The sequence below is a fragment of the Anabrus simplex genome, chromosome 5 (assembly GCF_040414725.1).
Source record: "Anabrus simplex isolate iqAnaSimp1 chromosome 5, ASM4041472v1, whole genome shotgun sequence".
In the NCBI taxonomy this organism is placed as follows: domain Eukaryota; kingdom Metazoa; phylum Arthropoda; class Insecta; order Orthoptera; family Tettigoniidae; genus Anabrus; species Anabrus simplex.
In genome coordinates, this window is record NC_090269.1 from 393,443,346 (window position 1) to 393,463,992 (window position 20,647).

Genomic DNA, 20,647 nt, shown 5'->3' on the forward strand with positions numbered 1-20,647 from the left:
CAGAATTGCAGCCTTATCGGGAAATAGTTACAAACTGTGTTATGAAACTATTACCAAATGACCTAGATGTTAAGGAAGATCTTATGTGTGAATCAGATCATAATTATTTAGATTCGGGTGATGAAGTGGTTAATCCTGTGGTTCAAGTAGAAGTATGGGGGGCGAATGTTAATGGGTTAATTGATACAGGAAATCCGAAATCATGCATTTGCTCAGAATGGTATGATTCTTTAGTTAAACAACGTATTAAGGTTGAAGAGATGCCTGTTAAGTAAACATTCATTATTACAGCTGTTGGTAAAAAGTCGAAACTAATCTGCAAGCAAGTCGTGGTGCCGATTAGTATAGAGGGTTTAATTTTAGTACAGGTATGTTTGGTTATTCCTCACCTGGTATTTGATCTCATCTTGGGATGTGACTGGCTGACTTTGAAATCGGCCCAGTTAGATTACAAAGAAGCAATGGTAAATCTGAAGTATGATAATAAGTATGTCGAACTCGAACTGAAAAATGGAATTCAGAGAAAAACGAATGGTCGCGCCATGTGGAATGTTACTGAGGTTTCTAGATATGAGGAGAAACCCAGTGAAGGGTTTAATTTATGCCAGTTGTGGTTGAAAAAGTATCAGAAGCGGGCCTTATTTGAAGCTGCGAGTAACGGTAAATTAGAGGAAGTCCAGAGGGACGAATTGTTGGCAGTGTTATGTGAACACACTAAGATTTTTCTGAAAAACCCGGTAGAAAACATGTTTATGAACATTATTTTTCAGTGCTGGATGACAGTCCTTTCAGCGGGCCACGGTATGCAATACAACACAAATATGCCAAGGCAGTTGACGATCAGATACAAACGATGTTAGCCGATGGGGTTATTGAAGTGTCAAATAGCCAGTATTTAAATTCTTTAATCGGTGTGCCAAAGAGTGATGGAAGCGTAATACTTTGTATTGACGCGAGAGAGAAGAATAAACATATTTTTGCTTATAAATTAGCCGACGGCGATAGCATTTTACTGGGATCGTACAACATTAGGAGTCTAGGTAAATATATTACGAGTCCGATGGATTTTCCGTAGAGATGGGATATAGGTCAGTAGGCCAGGCCACTCTTATCTCTTACAGAATGTACCTGTCGCGGTGAGGAGTGATCATTCTCGGGAAGGTGTTTGTGCTAAATTTGTACAAGTATAAATAGAATTGTCAAGTGTTGCATACACTGGATTCATGAAATCAAGAAGATATGATGAACATTTGAGAAAGTGAGACATCAGAAGTTCGCTAACTTATAATATTATGTTTTTTAGGAAATTTTGAAGTGTTAAATATTATCTGTTGTAATTAAGTTGTATGTGGAATCATCAAGATGACAAACAGTTGGTCGTTGAAGAGACCAAGACGTAATTTTGTAAAATGTTATTTCAATGTTATGTTATACAATAAGGGAATGTGGAGCTGCTTTAAAAACAAGTGAAACGTAAGTGGCAGAGTGTAGGTGTGAGCCTTCAACGGAAGTGCCACTTGTTTCGGGCTCAGAGGAGTGAATGTAATGTTAGGCACATCACAGCATGTACTAAATTATTGAACCGTGTAATTAATAGAAAAGATGTATATATTTAAACACTGGTAGGTCATTTTAAAATTATATATGTATATTGTAACCGTAAAAGTTCGTTTTGATGGCTAACTGAACACAAGACTCGGCACAGGGGTGACCGGTCCTTATCTGACTTGTTAGAGTGGAGAGGGAAATAAGATAACTATAATTGAACACTAATTGTTTAAACAAGTGTATTCATGAAATAAATTCAGAATTGAACATCGCCTCAGCACAGCAGTTACAATAATTACATCTCCTTGGGGTTGAACTGGTTCTGATACCTTGAGGGGTCGCAATCTTTGCTCATGGTGCCAGCATCTTCCGAGCCCGTCTCGAATATCTGGAAAGTCTCGAATATCTCGGAGGTCTGAATGGTCTAGGAGCACTCGTGGTCTTGGTTGTAACGTGGCACTGGAGCGTGAAATGAATTCAAAGTAATTGGTCTGCACAAATGAAATTACGATTAGTAGTGATCTTTAACGAGTCACAAGCTACACTCAATTGTCTTCACAGTGGGTTTTCACTGATTAGTTAGAAGAACACAGTCAAAATTGAACTCAATATTAAAACTTGTGACGTAGTAATCACGTCAAACAAAAGTCACCTTATTAAATTTAAGTGTGAGAATATTGTTCGATTAACGATGTAGAAAACAAGGTATCCGTTTTAATACTTCACACAACTTCAAATGAATAGGAATAAGTTCCGTGAATTTAGTCCTATTTACTATCGAAAATGGAAAAGGAAACACTGTCCTTCCTGGAGCCGTCCTGGGTTCGACACAAGTCTTATCGGGATAGTTAAGGAATATTAAACGCACCAGATCGTTTAAATACAGTACTCAGTTTATGCTCACTTAAGAATCTGGTCACTTGTAAAATAGAATCAAAGTTCGATGACACTGTTAAATACGATTAGTTGTATCAGTCGTTCGTAACATAGTCGTACAGTATGAAAAATGTTCTAACACCTTTGGTATACCAACTGCGCACTGTGGTGCTTCACTACCGTAAATTCAATAACCTGAACAGTCTGAAGATATCGGATTATATTCCACTACTAGCACAGTTTATCATTTGTCAAGATCAAATAGAAAATCATGGACAGTTTGACGTCTTACTGACGATCACGTTTCAACACTTTCAGTTAAGTTAATCTCTTTCATTCAAATACAAACATCAAATTATATTAGTGTTACATCGTACTGGTGAAAAATGTAAGTTTCAGTCACACTGTTCTCGTAAATGATAATATTCCTCAACTGTTCACATTTCCTCTAAGGCGCAGTTTCTGTCACCACACACACGACACTGAAAATATTCTAAGTCTTGTAGTGCGTCGTAACACGCGGACTTAAACTTTCGTAGAGAGTCGAACTGACGGCTTACATCGTGACCACAGAATAGCCAACAGCCGGCCGTCCGATCTCGGCTGTGGTACAAGATGAACTGGCTTGACAAGCGAAATGCCTGCCTTTTTATTCAGTATCCCCAAGAAATTGTAATGGCTAATATCATCCGTAATTTTCAACAGAACTTCTTGAAACTTGCATATCATGATTATAAAAAATAGGCTACACTGTGATGAAGTTCATTTCCTCATATCTTAATTCATTTAGAAGAAATTAATGAAGGAAGAAAACAAAACATTCCGTCGTCTGACGTAATACAACTTTGACCAAGTTACCCAGTTGAGACGTCTCACTTCCGCGCTGCTCTCAGCTGACATGCTCGCAGGGGAGGCGTGTTCGGTCGGTAACATAACTCCAAACTCATCGGGGACTTTAACTTAGAACCGTGTTACGGGTATAATATATACCTAGGATTTTAATCACCCATTTCACATCATCATTTCATTTCTTCGTACCGCAGCTATAACTTTTCTGAACGAACGACTTGTTGAGTAAAGTACTACATCATCATTCGTATTTATAGCTTGCAGTAAATTTTCCAATAGCCGAGGTAAGGTAAAGGGAGTCACCAGGCTAATTTCAGCCCATTGCCAGGAAATGTACGTCATCAAGCTTACGAGAGACCTTACACATTCCACGTTATGAAAAGACAGTTCAAGCCTTGTTAACGTCTACTTTTCGAAGTTAGCTACCTGACGCTTTGATTCCGCGGGAAAGTTCAACCTATGTGAATGGACGTAATGAAGCAACATGATGGATTCACAGCAAGGGATAGGAGAAGGGATAGTACATCAGATCTAATGGCATAAATTAATGCAAGTCTCCGCGTTACAGTTCATGTTCTTAGATTTTACTTCATTCAATTTCTCTTTTTTTCCGTAAGTTCAGATTTCGTTAATACGCTTTTACGTCAAGTTTATCATCCTAATAAATAGTTGCTTTAATTTATATTTTCCGAAATTCTTATTAATGATCCTTAACTTCCAAGTGAGTGTACTTAATGGTTAGTGTTCCGTCACCCCACCCCTGGGAGTATTTAGAGTCCCATTACGTATTATTATTATCATTATTAATTATCAACTATCGTTTTCAAGCCATAAGATTGAAGGCTTGCGCCCATGGGATATTGTTTATGGAGAAACAATGAGATACTATTAATTTATATTAAAACTAAAGTGACCCGCCACGTCACAATTTTGTCACACATCTGTGGGCAAAAGTGGGTACCGGTACGTCACAAGTATATTCTAATTATGAAGTTTGTACGATATCTATCCAGCCGTTTCGCCGTGGTGGTGGAACAAACAGACAAACAGTCAGGAAAAATGAAAACGACTGATGCGGACTTTTGTTGACCTAAAACGAATAAATATCTGGAAAATTGGCAAAACTAACAAAATTACAGACAGTGGACCCGCTACAACTTTATTTACATAGATAATGAGCAAAACACAAATGCCAGCCTGGCTTACATTTACAGCTAATATCTACCTACTTACGATGGCCCTAATCCGAATCTAATCACTACACTTCATCCAAATATGAATTAGTCAAACTTATCTTTCAGTCCCCAAAGCCACCTGAGACGCGCTCTTAGCCAATGCATATTTGCGTCTAGTGTATGACAGCGGTGCTCTTAAGTGGTTCAGAAGTCATCGCATTGACTCCTCATGGGTCCATGATGAGTCGTCTTCTTTCTCGTACCGTAGATAGCTGCCTAGAACCTCGTGACACAGGCTAATATCGGAACTCTTCACTGCTTAGCTTGTAACAGAAATACACGTTCAAAACCTAGATTAGTATACATATTACGATATCCGCTATTACGACATTGGTACGGTTAACCAATAGCAACCTAATTATGGGATATCCCCCGGTTACGTTTCAGTCCTCAGCGACTCTGCATAATTTACACTATTTAGTACAGTTAACACTGCTCGGATGAACTGAAATAAGAATGCAAGACTTTCTTGTATCACTGCCTGGTGAAAACCATTGTTTATCCGGAACTCGCGGACGATACGCACAGTACGGATATCTGTGACACTTTGGAGAGAGGTTGCACTCACGCTTTCCCTTTTATAATCTGAGGAGACCGACGCATCCAATAGTGATTTCCCGTCTAACAAGAAGCTCCCTTTGTGTGCGATCAGTTACCACGTAGCGGATTCTTTATATATATAGAATTACACACAAAAAAAGGCACAGTGCCGGGCGAGTGGCTCAGGCGGTTGAGGCGCTGGCCTTCTGACCCCAACTTGGCAGGTTCGATCCTGGCTCAGTCCGGTGGTATTTGAAGGTGTTCAAATACGTCAGCCTCGTGTCAGTAGATTTACTGACACGAAAAACAGGACTCCTGCAGGACAAAATCCCGGCACCTCGGCGTCTCCGAAAACCGTAAAAGTAATTTTTGGGACGTAAAGCAAATAACATTATTATTATGAAAAAGGCACAGTTACTGGGTTATAAAGGCTGTCCTAAGAATGGTTTACAATGGTTATCCATTCTCACTTCAGGCAAATGCTGGGACAGTTCCTAATATAGACCAGAGCCGATCCCTTCCCACCCTTCATCGCGTCTCAAATCACCACCGCACACCTCCTGGCCAGAGTGGACAGAACCTTCTAAATGGCCCAACTTACTCTTTCAGGAATGAAAGCTTAACAAAAGATTATTCTAAGCTGGAAACTGAACTGATCAGTGTGGATGGATCTGTATATTTTTCACACGATATTCCACTATGTTGGATCATTTAGTCATTTCTGGTAAAACCATTAAAGGTGTTCCATGAATATCAATATTTTAATTTCAGTGATGTATATCTTGTTACGAGGTATTTCTTGAAAACATTGTTCGTTTTTAGATTTTATGAAAGTGTTCGTGGATGTTGTACACTCAGTGTTACACTACAGCATACAGGTAGAAGTCAATAAAGACCTGGCCAGAGAGAGGGCGTAATTTCTAGATGGCCCCCCTCCCCTTCAGGGAGGGTAATGAAAACTTTGCGGAGTGGCCAAGGCTGGTCCGAAGCTCCACAACTCTGCATTCCAACTGACCATCCGAGCATAGGGGAGCGGCCACGGCTCGAAATGGAGATGGAGAAGGGCTGGTTCCTACCGTTGGCTGACCTGAAAATGGTTTTCCGTGGTTTTCCATTTTCCTGCACTAAGGCGAATGCCGGGACAGTTTCTAGTATAAGCCACGACCGCCACCGCTCCCCCTTTCTCCGATAAAAATCCCCTGGTTTGAAGGACGGCGTCACCCTCTAGGAGGCCCGCCTCCCCCTTCAGGGAAGGAATGGAAACATTCAGTAGTAGTTCAAGAAAGGGTCGGTGGGTGCAGAGACGAAGTGGTCACGGCTAGTCCGAGGCTCCACAGCCTCCAACCGAGTAGAGGCGCGGTGGTCACGATTCTACACCTCTGTATTTTGGAGTCGGAGCGAAGCTGGTTCCTAATGTTGGCTATCCTGAGAAGGGTTTTCTGTGGTTTACCATTCTGCTGCACTAAGGCGAATGCCGAGATAGTTCCTAGTATAAGCCACAGCCACCAACCCCCTCACCTTCTCTGAACATATCCTTCAGCGAATCAAATCTCCCTGGCCTGAGTTACTGCGTTACCGTCTAGAAGGCCCGCCTCCCCCTTCATGGACGGAATGAAAATTTGTGTAGTAGAAGTAGTCCAATAAGGTAATGTTACAAGATGAGACATATAGTAAAAACGCAAAACTTAGGCCTATAGTTATGGTTGAGCAATAAACAGTCGTACGGTAATTAAGATGGTCGTATGAATATACTTCGTCAACCAGCGAAGGTCCATTTCGATAATGCTGTACAAATTGAAACAATTTCCACCGATGCAACTTCGTTAGTTGGAATACAAGAGGACAAATTAGGGCAAATATCCGTTTATAGGAAGAGGAGTTAGGGATTGGAATAAATCACCAAGGGAGGTGTTCAATACATTTCCAAATTATTTGCAAACATTTAAGAAAAGACTAGGTAAGAAAACAGGTAGGGAATCTGCCACCTGGGCGACTGCCCTAAATGCAGGTCAGTGGTGATTTGATTGATTGATTGATTGATTGATTGATTGATTGATTGATTGATTGATTGATTGATTGATTGATTGATTGATTGATTGATTGATTGATTGATTGATTGATTGATTGATTGATTGATTGATTGATTGATTGATTGATTGATTGATTGATTGATTGATTGATTGATTGATTGATTGATTGATTGATTATGGGCTCCGTGCATAATATCCTATTATGAAATCTGTTGAACTTACTTGGCATGAAATATTGTGCGCAGCTGCAGTGTTTTAAGGTGTAGTTGGTTACACACTCCAGTTCACAGTTTTCTTGCGTGTAGATTTTAAAGAATCGCAGCCTTCTTTCATGCACAAAAAAGCATTGCCGTAACTGTGGAGAATAATTGTGTAGCTCTATGGTTGTCTTGATGATCTTCGGATGGACTCCAATCACTACATCGCGGTTGGATGGAACCCGGAAGAATTGTTTTTTAACTTCTGGAAACACAGCTGGGTTGTGTAACATCATCTAAAACACGAATAATAATAATAATAATAATAATAATAATAATAATAATAATAATAATAATAATAATAATAATAATAACAAATCAGTATGTTGAGCAAGCACGCAGGCAAGGAAAACCTGCGTAATAATGCAAAAAAATAACGACATCCTTTGTCAGGTTGAAAGAGGAGTGTAGAGAGCTTTGTTGATATATTGTAATATTGTAATATATATTGCAATATAAAGACATGGAGAGTAAAGCGAACCTACATTTAAACAAAGTCATTCCTGATCAGGTTTTCCTTCCGTTCTTTCTAACATCAGTTGGTATGCAAAGTACCATCACAATAATTGCTGAACAATGCATAAAATGGAATTTCAAAACCAACATTAAGGAAACAAAACTATTTGAAGTGCCAAAGGACACGTGAACTAATAAAAGAAAGGATAAGTGGTGGGCAGGTGGTAAAGAAATTAGGAATTCGACAAGCATTAAATGCCGTTGAATGTGAAAACACAACGGATTCTAGGGGGAAAACTTAACAGTTTCTAATAATAATAATAATAATAATAATAATAATAATAATAATAATAATAATAATAATAATAATAATAATAATATGCTTTTCGTCCCACTAACTAGTTTTACGGTTTTCGGAGACGCTGAGTAGCCGGAATTTAGTCCCGCAGGAGTTCTTTTACGTGGTAGTAAATCTACCGACACGAGGCTGACATATTTGAGCACCTACAAATATCTCCGGGCTGAGCCAGGATAGAATCGGCCAAGATGGGGTCAGAAGGCCAGTGCCTCAACCGTCTGAGCCCCTCAGACCGTTTCAACTGTTTCTATAACGGAAAAATGAAAAGAGGTGTGTATAACTTTTCAAGCTTTCTCCTGAGTATTTTTAACATTTTAAAGTAACTTCCATGATCTTTATGTTTTCGTGGGTTTTTATTTTATTTTCAAGTTTCACATTTTTGTATTTTTGAATGATGTAGACGTTAAACTTTCCAGGAAAAGTAGTTTCGAGTTAATATATGTGACACTTCGGAGTTGCAAAGAAAAATGAAAACCTGCAACCTGTTTTCCAGTCAGTGACCGGGTCAGGGATGGAATGAATGAAGCCCCCATCTCGCGGCGAGGATAGGAATTGTGCAGGCTGCCGAGGACTCTTGCACTCCTCTGGGGCAATGACTAATGACTGACAGATGAAATGAAATGGTAGTGGAGAGTGTTGCTGGAATGAAGGATGACAGAGAAAACCGGAGTACCTGGAGAAAAACCTGTCCCGCCTCCACTTTGTCCAGCACAAGTATCATATGGAGTGACCGGGATCTGAACCACAGAACCCAGCGGCGAGAGGCCCACGCGCTGCCGCCTGAGCCACGGAGGCTACGACACTTCGAAGTTATGCGCTGATAAAGTTTGAAGTGGTTCATGGCGACTAGAAAAAATTGCCGTGCACATCGCTGGACTCGGAAAACTTCAGCCGCTCATTTCTTTGCGTTTCCCTCTAATGAGATTAGTACGTTTTTCATAGTCACAGATAGAAAAAACCTACAACCTGTTTTCCAGTCATTGACCGGGTCAGGAATGAAATGAATGAATCATATATAGGCTATTAGTACGATGGGGTCGCCACTCCCGAAGTGATGTAGTAATGACTGATAGATGCTATGAAATGAGAATGGAGAGTGTTGCTGGAATGAAAGATGAAAGGGAAAACCGGAGTACCCGGAGAAAAACCTGTCCCGCCTCCGCTTTGTCCAGCACAAATCTCACGTGGAGTGACCGGGATTTGAACCACGGCATCCAGTGGTGAGAGGCCAACGCGCTGCCGTCTGAGCCACGGAGGCTCCTCACAGATAGAAGCGCAAGCAAAATTCTGTACCATGTACATGTGTCGTTTGATTTTTGTTGTTGTGTTCGAATATTAATTCTGTTTGATTTGTTGTTGTGTTTGAATATTAATTGCGTGTGATTGTGCGCATTGCAGTTAAATATTTTTTTTAGTGAGGTAGCCTACTCTAAATAAATAAAATCTGGAACAGATGCCATAAATCTTTTGTCAAAGACCCAAATACAATTGGTGTTTTAGATGCTATTTCTGTATTTGATGATGGATATCTATCTGGTTTACTCTAATACCCTATTGCTCGAATACAAAACATTAGTAAGGTAAAAAGGAAGGCGGCCGAGAGAAAGGAAGATGCTGCATAGGGTTATGGGTATGGGAAGTTTTCGTCTTGTTGTTAACATTGACGCTTTCACGGCCGTACTTTTAGACGTGGTATGTATGGCTTTTTGTCTTATGCCGTATCAAGAAAACAGAGTGAAACTCTTTACGTTTCGCAGAGAACTTTGATCCGCATCTTCAGAAGAAAATCTCAACTTTTCACGAGGAAGACCTCTACAGTAATAAGGGTTTGAATTTAAGAATGTTCTAGCGTTGGAGAGCTGTAGTGTTACGCTAGTTCGTCACCAGGTGGCTCGCTCTATGATGGCACAGCGCTCCAAGCAGGATATGACGAGAACATTAAGCTCCAATTAAGAAGTTCTATTCCACCGTGTGTGCTGGAGAAGAATCGATCAGACGAATCAGGGACGAACGTGCTAGCAGGAAATGGAAACTAATAAAATAAAATGCAACGAAAGAGACCAGGACAGAATAGAAGAGAGCTGAAGAATGGGAAGGAAGTATGTGGAGAACACGAGAGGATCATAATGATGTGAGACGGTGTGTGAGAGAGAGGGGGAGGGCATAGCCGGTGTACACACCTACTGGGCCGATGACCTAGATGTTAGGCCCCTTTACACAACAAGCAACGTAGCTTGGAATGAACCAGTTGGTGATGACGAACGTACGAATCTGGAAAACACCGAAACGAAATAACAATATAGAAAGACAGGGAAGAGAACTACCTACGTAAATCCTTAATTGCCGGCAATCACGTATTACGTAATTGATAGCCAGTGTCCCTGTTGAAATTGTTAGGATTTTTACGTATTTCCACAGCTTTCCATATAATACTAGACCTGTAGTGTTTAGTATTTAGTTTTCTTGACACGACATAAGCCCTAAAGCTCATTTCATGTCTAGTTTTAATCTTGGAAGTTGGAACCTACATTTCCTCAAAATTGGTATTAAGCCGATCAGATCCTTCTCACGGTGGAATAAAGTCACAGTAAAGTTATTTTTCAGTTTTTGCGGATTTAACCGAGCCTCCCCTGTATTCAACTGAAAGGGTCATGTAGACTTACGGCCTAAGGTAAAGACGTCAATTATCTTACGTCAGAGGAATATGCAGGGAGCCCAGCGTGGAGCAAGCCGCTATAACAAGCGAATGGATGTTTGGCTCGTCTGGTGCAGGTGTTTATATTTGACGCTCACGGGCGACCTGCACGTCTGGATGTGATCTTATGATAACGAGATAGGAATTGGATGCAACCCGGTTTCGGCACATAGCCTACTCCTGTTAAATTACATCAAGGCTTAACGCTGCCGTCCGACGGGCGAATCACCATCTAGAGCATCATATGTCGTCACTTCATACGAACACTGAGGATATATTTGGAATTGAATACAGGCATTTGGCATGAAAATGGACTTGAATCGCCTAACCACGGTGTCTGACCATATAGACGACGCCTCTGTGGATCACTGGTAAAGTGTCGGCCTCCGGATCCCAAGATAGCGGGTTAAAAGCCGACACAGGTAGACGGATATTTGAAGGGCGGAGAAAGATCTCTGGTGACATATTTGGTGTTTACCCGACAAAATTCATTAAATCTCAGCCACAGACGCCCAGGAGAGATTTGGTTTACTCTGTCTGCAATGTAGTAGGCCTGGAATAAAACAGAACGTCGAAGTTGACAAGCAAACAGTCAGATGGCGTCAAATTAATTAAATGACTGCACGCTGTAGCTGAGGCCATACGATTATTATTATTATTATTATTATTATTATTATTATTATTATTATTATTATTATTATTATTATTATTATTATTATTATAAAACTCAGCCATAGACGCCCAAGAGAGTTTCGGTTTACTCGGTCTGCCATCTAGTGGGGACCTAGAGTAAAACGGAACGTCGAAATTGACGAGCAGACAGCCAGATGGCGTCAAATTGAAATGTCTGCACACGGTAGCTGAGGCCATACGATTATTATTATTATTATTATTATTATTATTATTATTATTATTATTATTATTATTATTATTATTATTATTATTATTATTATTATTATTATTATTATTATTATTATTATTATTATTATTATTATTATTATTATTGTTAACGATCAAGTCCACAGGTGGGCTAATTTGATCACCAGATATTTGTACGTATGCATATATGCCAAACCATTGTCCCATTTCTCTACTTGTTCAGTTCTTTTAAGTTGCTTCACGCCGTTCCGACAGAGAACGATCTTTCATCTTACAGCAACGATGAAATAGGAATGGGCTAGGAGTGGGAAGGAAGTCGCCGTAGCATTAATTCACGAACAGACCCAGCATTTGCCTGGTGGGAAAATGTGAAACCACCGAAAACCATCTTCAGGGCTGCCGACAGTGGGGTTCGAATCCATTTCCCGAATGCGAACTCACGGCCAACTCGTTCCTTGTGTTCGGGTATGAAGTGAGATGAATCTTCGTAACAAGTTTTTATGACCGGATGCCCTTTCTGACGTCAACCTCATCAGTGGAGTTAGTTGTAACCCAGACCCTACGAAGAGGGTGGGCTGCATCTGCGGTGTGTAGGAAACTGTGTGTTATTGTAGTGCAGGATGATACTGTATGTGGTGTGTGAGTTGCAGGGATATTGGGGACAGTACAAATACCCAGTCCCCGGGCAAATGGAATTAACCAGTTAAGGTTAAATTCTCTAACCGAGCCGGGAATCGAACCTGGCACCCTCTGATTCGAAGAGCACTACACTAACCATTCAGCTAAGGAGATGGACGGAGGAGACAATGAAATGAAATTAATGAAGCAATATATCGTCGTTGCGCCTCCAAATACCGTTATGTGAAAGTGTTGAAGGGAGAAATACTGACCCGCAGCACAGGTATCACTTCGTTGATACACCTCGTGCAATACCGAACCTTAGATGACGGAATCTTTCTGGTCAGAGTTTAAGCTGAAATAGAATCACATAGCGGTTTTTATAGTAGCAACGACCATGTGATAGTAGGAAGGGAGAGGGTGAAACTTGCTGACGAATATACATCAAGGCGTCTGCTCATGGCTTAACATTTCCGTCCAGCGGACGAATCACGACCAATAGCGTCATGTCCTCACTCTATATGAATACTGCGGAGAAGCCTGAAATTGAATCCAAGCTTTTGCCCCGCAATCTAGTGATTGTAACTTTTATGCCACCTCCTCTCCTGCCCTGCCGTCCAACATTCTAATGGTGAAATTATTTCCCGCCGAAGGGCCTCGAACCGGCTAAGCACGGTGTCAGACCGTACAGACTTGGAACCTTAACGATCAACGACACCAGGTGGGCTAATTTGAGTGTCATGTATTTGTATAATAGTCGCTCGTGTTTTCACGAAGATATTGGAGTGCTGCATTTAAATTATTTGTTTAAATCTAAATTATGATGATTTAGTGTGATTACCTCGCGTCACGTATTTATAAATTCAAATTTCTACTTGCGTGTTCCTTATTGATGTCTTAATCTTTAACCATCCGTTGTTGAAGTTGCCCTGATCGACACGGCTCGTTTAGCGACTCACTTCACACTGCAGCTTTTGCTGCTTGTTCAATATGTCTACATCTGTTTTCGAGGTCTTTCTATTTACGTCATCATGACGAAACGGTAACTTCGCCTTTGATTGGGTGAGAGTGACGTAATGTATTCAGCCGCAGTCATTATTTTTTGTTTGGCTGTATTAATTAGGTTCTTTCGTTACTTTCGACTGATTCTTATATTCCTTTAAGGATTACCGGTGCACAAGACTTTGAATTTTATTTACTTGCTGTTTAGTAATTTTAGTTTGCCGGGCTGCGTGGCTCAGAGAGTTGAGGCGCTGAGCTTCTGGCACTAACTTGGCAGGTTCGATCCTGGCTCAGTCCAGTGTTATTTGGAGGTACTCAAATACGTCAGCCTCGTGTTGGTAGATTTAGGCCTACTGGCACGTAAAACAACTCCTGCGGTACAAAATTCCGGCACCTCGGCGTCTGCGGAAAGCGAAATAGTAGTTAGTGGGACGTAAAGCCTATTACGTTATTAGTAAATTTAGTTTAGTCTGTTTCAGTACTATTGTTTTGTGTGTTCTCCGTCACGCAATTCACCGAATATAAAGAACTTACCTGACCTGTCTCTTGGGGGTTCAGTAGATGCAGTTTGGGTCACGGCTGGTCCGTGGTCCAACAGCTCTGCACTCTGACTGACCAACCGAGCAGAGGAGGAGTGGCCACGGCTCTACCGTGGCTCTACGCCTCTGCATTCGGAAGAAGGGACAGGGCTGGACCTCACGGCAGGCCCCAACCGTCGTCTGTCCTGAGAATTGTTTTCGTGGTTTTCCATTTTCCTGCACTAAGGTGAATGTCGGGACAGTTCCTATTATAGGCCGCGGCCACCAACATCTTCACTTTCACCGACGATCTCCCTCACCGTAACAAATCTCCCGGTCTGAGAAACGGCATCACCGTCTAAGAGGCTCGCCTCCCCCTTCAGGGGAGGAATGAGAACATTTTAGTAGTAGTAATGTCTCTAGGCCTTACTCTTCGAACTGCTTGCTAGTCTTCCTCTTAGCGCTGGCCGGACTGGACCTTCACTCTGCATCTATTCTACGAGCTTGCTAACTAGGCATGCGGCCTAACCGATAGTTCTACCTTGAAAGATGCTTCATCTCGTAAGGTGCAAGGACTTAACATGAATTAAGAGATATTGCTGGCCTTATTTACATTTTCTATCAAGTCACAAGAAGGGTTTGACCAAGCACTTTTATCTACTATTCAAGAAATCTCCTCAAGATAAATTCATACCCATTAGGGTTAAATCAATTGTTATGGTTCGCTAGCGATTACTTTTTATGGCCTTTGCCGTTCTTTGCGATGTTTGTAGGCTTGGCCTATTTATATTTTAACTAATGTTACTGTTTGAAAGAATTCAGAATTTACTAGGCTGTGTATACGTTATTTCTATTTTCATGGGTTATAATCCATGATGATTGTAGTTGAAACTTATAAAAATTTATTTAGCTGTGCTCATTATCCCAAACTTATTTTTAAAAATTTCCCAGCTATTACTACTTTTTAAAAATTTATTTATTTAATAGTATGGTGATTTTATACAATATACACTAGTGTCCAAAAGTTAAGTATAAGTTACGAGTAAGCATGGAAGCAGAAAACAGACCGCAAATTGCACGATATATGCACCTACCAACCTTACGTGTTCGCTCTGTATAGGAAAGGTAACTCCGTGTTATTGTGGTGGAGGATAGTGTTATGTGTGGTGTGTGAGTTGGAGGAATGTTGGGGACAGCACAAATACCCAGCCCCCAGGCCATTGGAATTAACGAATGGGGGTTAAAATCTTCGACCCGGCCGGGAATCGAACCCAGGATCTACTAAACCGAAGGCCAGTATGCTGACCATTCAGCCAACGAGTCGGAACATGCAACAGATTAAAAACTGTGACCCAAGAACTCAACAAGGACGGAAGACAAAGAAGAATATAGAAGATTGCGCAATGCTATAAACAGGAAAGCAAGAATAGCAAGAGAAAATTATTACGGGGATATATTCTCAATGATATAAAAATAAACTGCTAAAGGACATGCATAGGGAGTAATTGTCGATGATCATAGCGAGATTGCAAAGAGGTGGAAAAATTACATTGAAACCCTTTGCGAGGATATAAATCTACAATAAAATGAAGTTCTTGAGAAATAAGACTACGTAGCAGAAGTTAATTTAGGCTTCAACGTACTGAGAGAGGATTTTGAATTAGCTCTAGGAAGACTGAAGGGCAATAAGGCGCCAGGCATTGATAAACTCTAAGCTGAACTCCTCAAGAAAAACGGATCTCGTATGAAGGAGAGATTGCATAATCATGTACATCTACGTATAAGGAAAATTACCTCCTGGCTTTGAAAAAAGTGCCATGATCCCTGTACCAAAGAAATTGTCACTAACATAATATTAAAACGAACTGAAAAGCAAATTGAAGAGTATCTGACTAAAGACCAATTTGGGTTTGTTAATGTTAAGGGTACAAGTAAATCTATACTGGCAATGAGACTTATACTTGAAAAAATTTAGAAAAGGGCAAAAGAACTTATTTATGCTTCGTGGATAATGAAAAGGCTTTCAATAATGTACACTGGATAAAAATGTTTAAAATTCTTAAAAACATAGGAGTGCCATATCGATATAAAATAATGATTTGGAATTTGTACCAAAATTAAATTGCCGTAATTAAAATTGGAAATGAACAAGAGGAAGCAAAAATAAGGAAATGAGTAAGACAAAGTTTTGCTTTGTCTCCCATTCTTTTTATTGCCTATATCCAGGATGCATTGAATTAGGTTCGAGAGGATTTGAATACAGGAATAAAGATACAGGGTGAACAAATAAATATGGTTATATTTGCAGATGACATTGCCATAGTTTGCAACAGTGAACAACATCTCAAACAAATAATAGTAAAATTGGAGGAAATCATGGGTAATGAATACAACATGAAAAGAGGTAAGGCAAAGAGGAAAGTTATTGTCTGTGACAAAAGAGCAGACTCAAGTATGAAAACAATGGTGGGCAACAAAACACTGGAAAATGTTAACGAATTTAAATACCTCTGAAGCAAAAATACCAAATATGGAAGAAGCAAGAAGGAAATCAAAAGTAGAATTTTACAAGCCAATTTAGCATTTCACAAAAAAAATGTTTATTCGCTACAAATTCCATTAATATTAAAACACACACAAGAAAAAAAAAAGATTATTGAAAGTGTATGTTTGGAGCATTGCCCTTTATGGTTGCGAAACGTGGCCAATTGGAAAAGAAGAAAAAGGAGGTCCGCCTCTGTGGTGTAGTGGTTAGTGTGATTAGCTGCCACCCCCGGAGACCCGGGTTCGAATCCCGGCTCTGCCACGAAATGTGAAAAATGGTACGAGGGCTGGACCCAGGTACACTCAGCCTCGGTATGTCAAATGAGTAGAGGTGGGTTCGGTTCCCACCTCAGCTACTTCCGCGGTTTCCCATTTTTCTTCCAGGGGAATGCCGGGACGGTACCTAACTTAAGGCCACGACCGCTTCCTTCCCTCTTCCCTGTCTATCCCTTCCAATCTTCCCAACCCTCACAATGCCCCTGTTCAGCATAGCAGGTGCGGCCGCCTGGGCGAGGTACTGGTCATTCTCCCCAGTTGCATCCCCGACCCAATGTCTCACGCTCCAGGAAACTGTCCTTGAGGCGGTAGAGGTGAGATCGCTCGCTGAGTCCGAGGGAAATACCAACCCTGGAGGGTAAACAGATTGAGAAGAGAAGAAGAAGAAGAAGGAGAAGAAGGGAGGAGGAGGTTACATTCTTTTGGCAATGATGTTATAAAACAATTACCTGGACAGAAAAAGTAACGAATGCTGAAGTATTTAAGATGGTGGAGGAAAACTATTCGTTTTGGAAAAGTAAAAAGAGAACTAGACGGATAGTACATATTTTGAGGCACGATAGCCTGTTGGAAACGGTATTAGAGGGAATAATTGAAGGCAAAAGATGTCGAGGAAGACCACGCCTGCAGTATGTACAGCAAATAATATCTGATATAGGATGCAGAAGCTATGAAGCAATGAAGAGGAAAGCTATGAATAGAGCCGACTGGAGAACTCCGCAGACCAATCCATGGGCTGAATACTTAAGAAGATGGCTCATGTAAAATGAAATTGCAGCTTCTCTGCCTTCAGATGTCAGGCTTAGCCTCTATAAATGAATTAATTAATTATCTTACATTAAATGGTCTTTTACGGCTTAAACTATTGTTACTGTTGGTTAAATTAGCAATAAAACGCAGAAATTTGTTAATCTGTGTTTCCAGTCTTTGTTCCAATTTTCAAATCTTATTCACTATCATCCGGTGGACTTCCATTCTTTACCCTGCAGGTATTCTGGTTCATATCCTCAACAAATCTCTTCAACAGTTATACTAATATGGCTTATTTCACTGGTAAATGTACTTACTTTAAACCCTTCCATTGGCATTCTACATTTGAAGTCGGCCTCCTGATCTTGCGTGATGGCGTAAACAGTTAACCCAGCTCCAATCCCAGCAGACATTGTGCGACGTGGGTAAGTCTCCGGCAGATCCTTCTTCAGACTGTAGCCATTCTCTGGACTCCAGTTCTTAGTCGGCGGCGTGTTATTGGTTAAGTTCGCCTGAATCCTTGAATGGTGAGAAAGTATTTGAAAAAATACATTTCACTCCTTTTCTCACAATCATAATTCATACAATATGAGCTAAGCAACAGGAAAGCATATTATTAATACTATTATTAATGGATGAGGGTAACTTGGACGATAACCACTGTGGTTTCAGGCCAAGAGGGACTGTCGGGATTAGATTTTCAGTATGCACCAGGTAATTGAAAAGTGCTGCGCGAGAGAATAGACAGTTATGTTTCGTAGTTCTGGAGAAGGCATGTGAGAGTACCGAGGAAAACGATGTTAGATTACTGAAGATTTAGGAGAACTATTATTATTATTATTATTATTATTATTATTATTATTATTATTATTATTATTATTACCGAATGTTTTGGCCGTGCTGTTAGGGGCGCGCAGCTGTGAGCTTGCATTCGGGGGATAGTGGGTTCGAACCCCACTGTCGGCAGCCCTGAAAATGGTTTTCTGTTTTTTCCTGTTCCTTTAATTAAGGCTACGGTGACTTCCTTCCCATTCCTAGCCTTTTCCTGTCCTATCTTTTCAATTCCTTGTTTACCATCTGACCACGTAGTGCAAAATGTTGATGAGCAATGCCTTTGGAGTCAAAAAACATAACCAACATCACCTTGACATTTGACCGACTCGTGCGTTATCTTTTGGACGAGGAGACCCTTTGCCCACCCACTGTGACCATTTACGTATGTTTCAATATCACAGCCATAAACCCGTGTCTCATCACCTGTTGTGATTATGTCTCCGTGAAAGTTTTGCCAAGTTTGTAGCAAAATTTTACACCCACACCTTGTTCTTCAAGCTCTTTCTCTGTCCTTATGGCACTAATCCGACAAACAGCTTGTGCTCGTGCTCTCCTCAGCGGCTGTAGTTCGCCAACTGACGGCCAGAGCGAAACAAGGCATATGGCACGGCCGACTTGATGCGAGGGATCCAGTCGGCCGTTCATGTGGCAGTCTGTTGTCTAAACTTGACGCTACGTGTGCTCAGTAGCGCGCTATTTCAAAAGTTCGGCTTCTTTATGAACACCATTCGTATGTCTCCCTTTAATTATGTGCTCAGTGTAAAACGAATTGAAAGTGAATATCCCAATCCCTTACATACAGGGTGTATTCGTGATGATGTTATAAACTTTCAGGGAAATATTCCAAATGGCGTCCCCCTGCGTCAATGCAGGCACGGCATCTTCGCACAAAGTTTTGACACCCCGGCGTCTTTTACGAACGGACGGACGTTAAACAATATTGATTTATTAATAACTTTTGACTCGAACGTTTACGGACTATGGTTCCTTATCTCAAACTAGATGTAGTACCCGGCATTGCCCAGAGAGTTTCTGAATTTTTACCTTTAAGACTTGTATTACCAGTCAGTTATGTGTGAAGTGAATTTTTATAGAATTCCTTTATGCCTTGCAGATTAATATGTTACGATCTATTATGTAGTTTTAGAATTATTTAGATGGGTTCGATATCAAGTTTTGGATTATTTAATTTTCGAGTAAAACTTTGTCCTTATGGAAGGTCGAATCAACGGGGAAGTATTTGATCCTGTCAAAAATTAATACGTGATAACTATATGTACACTGACTGACAGAGCAAATGCAACACCAAGAAGGAGTAGTTCGAAAGGGATGAACGTTGGGGAAAAAACAGAGACGGCACGGACGAATAATTGATGTTTATTTCAAACCGATATGCAGGTTACACAATGCGCACGGCATCGACTCAGTAGGATGTAGGACCACCGCGAGCGGCGATGCACGCAGAAACACGTCGAGGTACAGAGTCAATAAGAGTGCGGATGGTGTCCTGAGGGATGGTTCTCCATTCTCTGTCAACCATTTGCCACAGTTGGTCGTCCGTACGAGGCTGGGGCAGAGTTTGCAAACGGCGTCCAATGAGATCCCACACGTGTTCGATTGGTGAGAGATCCGGAGAGTACGCTGGCCACGGAAGCATCTGTACACCTCGTAGAGCCTGTTGGGAGATGCGAGCAGTGTGTGGGCGGGCATTATCCTGCTGAAACAGAGCATTGGGCAGCCCCTGAAGGTACGGGAGTGCCACCGGCCGCAGCACATGCTGCACGTAGCGGTGGGCATTTAACGTGCCTTGAATACGCACTAGAGGTGACGTGGAATCATACGCAATAGCGCCCCAAACCATGATGCCGCGTTGTCTAGCGGTAGGGCGCTCCACAGTTACTGCCGGATTTGACCTTTCTCCACGCCGACGCCACACTCGTCTGCGGTGACTATCACTGACAGAACAGAAGCGTGACTCATCGGAGAACACGACGTTCCGCCATTCCCTCATCCAAGTCGCTCTAGCCCGGCACCATGCCAGGCGTGCACGTCTTTGCTGTGGAGTCAATGGTAGTGTTCTGAGAGGCCGCCGGGAGTGCAGGCCTCCTTCAACCAATCGACGGGAAATTGTTCTGGTCGATATTGGAACAGCCAGGGTGTCTTGCACATGTTGAAGAATGGCGGTTGACGTGGCGTGCGGGGCTGCCACCGCTTGGCGGCGGATGCACCGATCCTCGCGTGCTGACGTCACTCGGGCTGCGCCTGAACCCCTCGCACGTGCCACATGTCCCTGCGCTAACCATCTTCGCCACAGGCGCTGCGCCGTGGACACATCCCTATGGGTATCGGCTGCGATTTGACGAAGCGACCAACCTGCCCTTC

At 41.5% G+C, this 20,647-nt stretch overlaps 1 protein-coding gene across 1 annotated transcript in view; it reads right to left on the bottom strand.

Moving 5' to 3' along the window:
* LOC136874564 (pickpocket protein 28) overlaps positions 1-20,647 on the bottom strand; it is a 343,119-nt gene that overhangs the window by 139,418 nt on the left and 183,054 nt on the right. Inside the window, exons 6-7 of the mRNA XM_067148201.2 lie at positions 17,749-17,950; positions 7,301-7,571 (exon numbers count right to left, since the gene is read on the bottom strand). Coding sequence (XP_067004302.2) covers positions 7,301-7,571; positions 17,749-17,950 — 473 coding nt within the window. The remainder of the gene's footprint in view (positions 1-7,300; positions 7,572-17,748; positions 17,951-20,647) is intronic.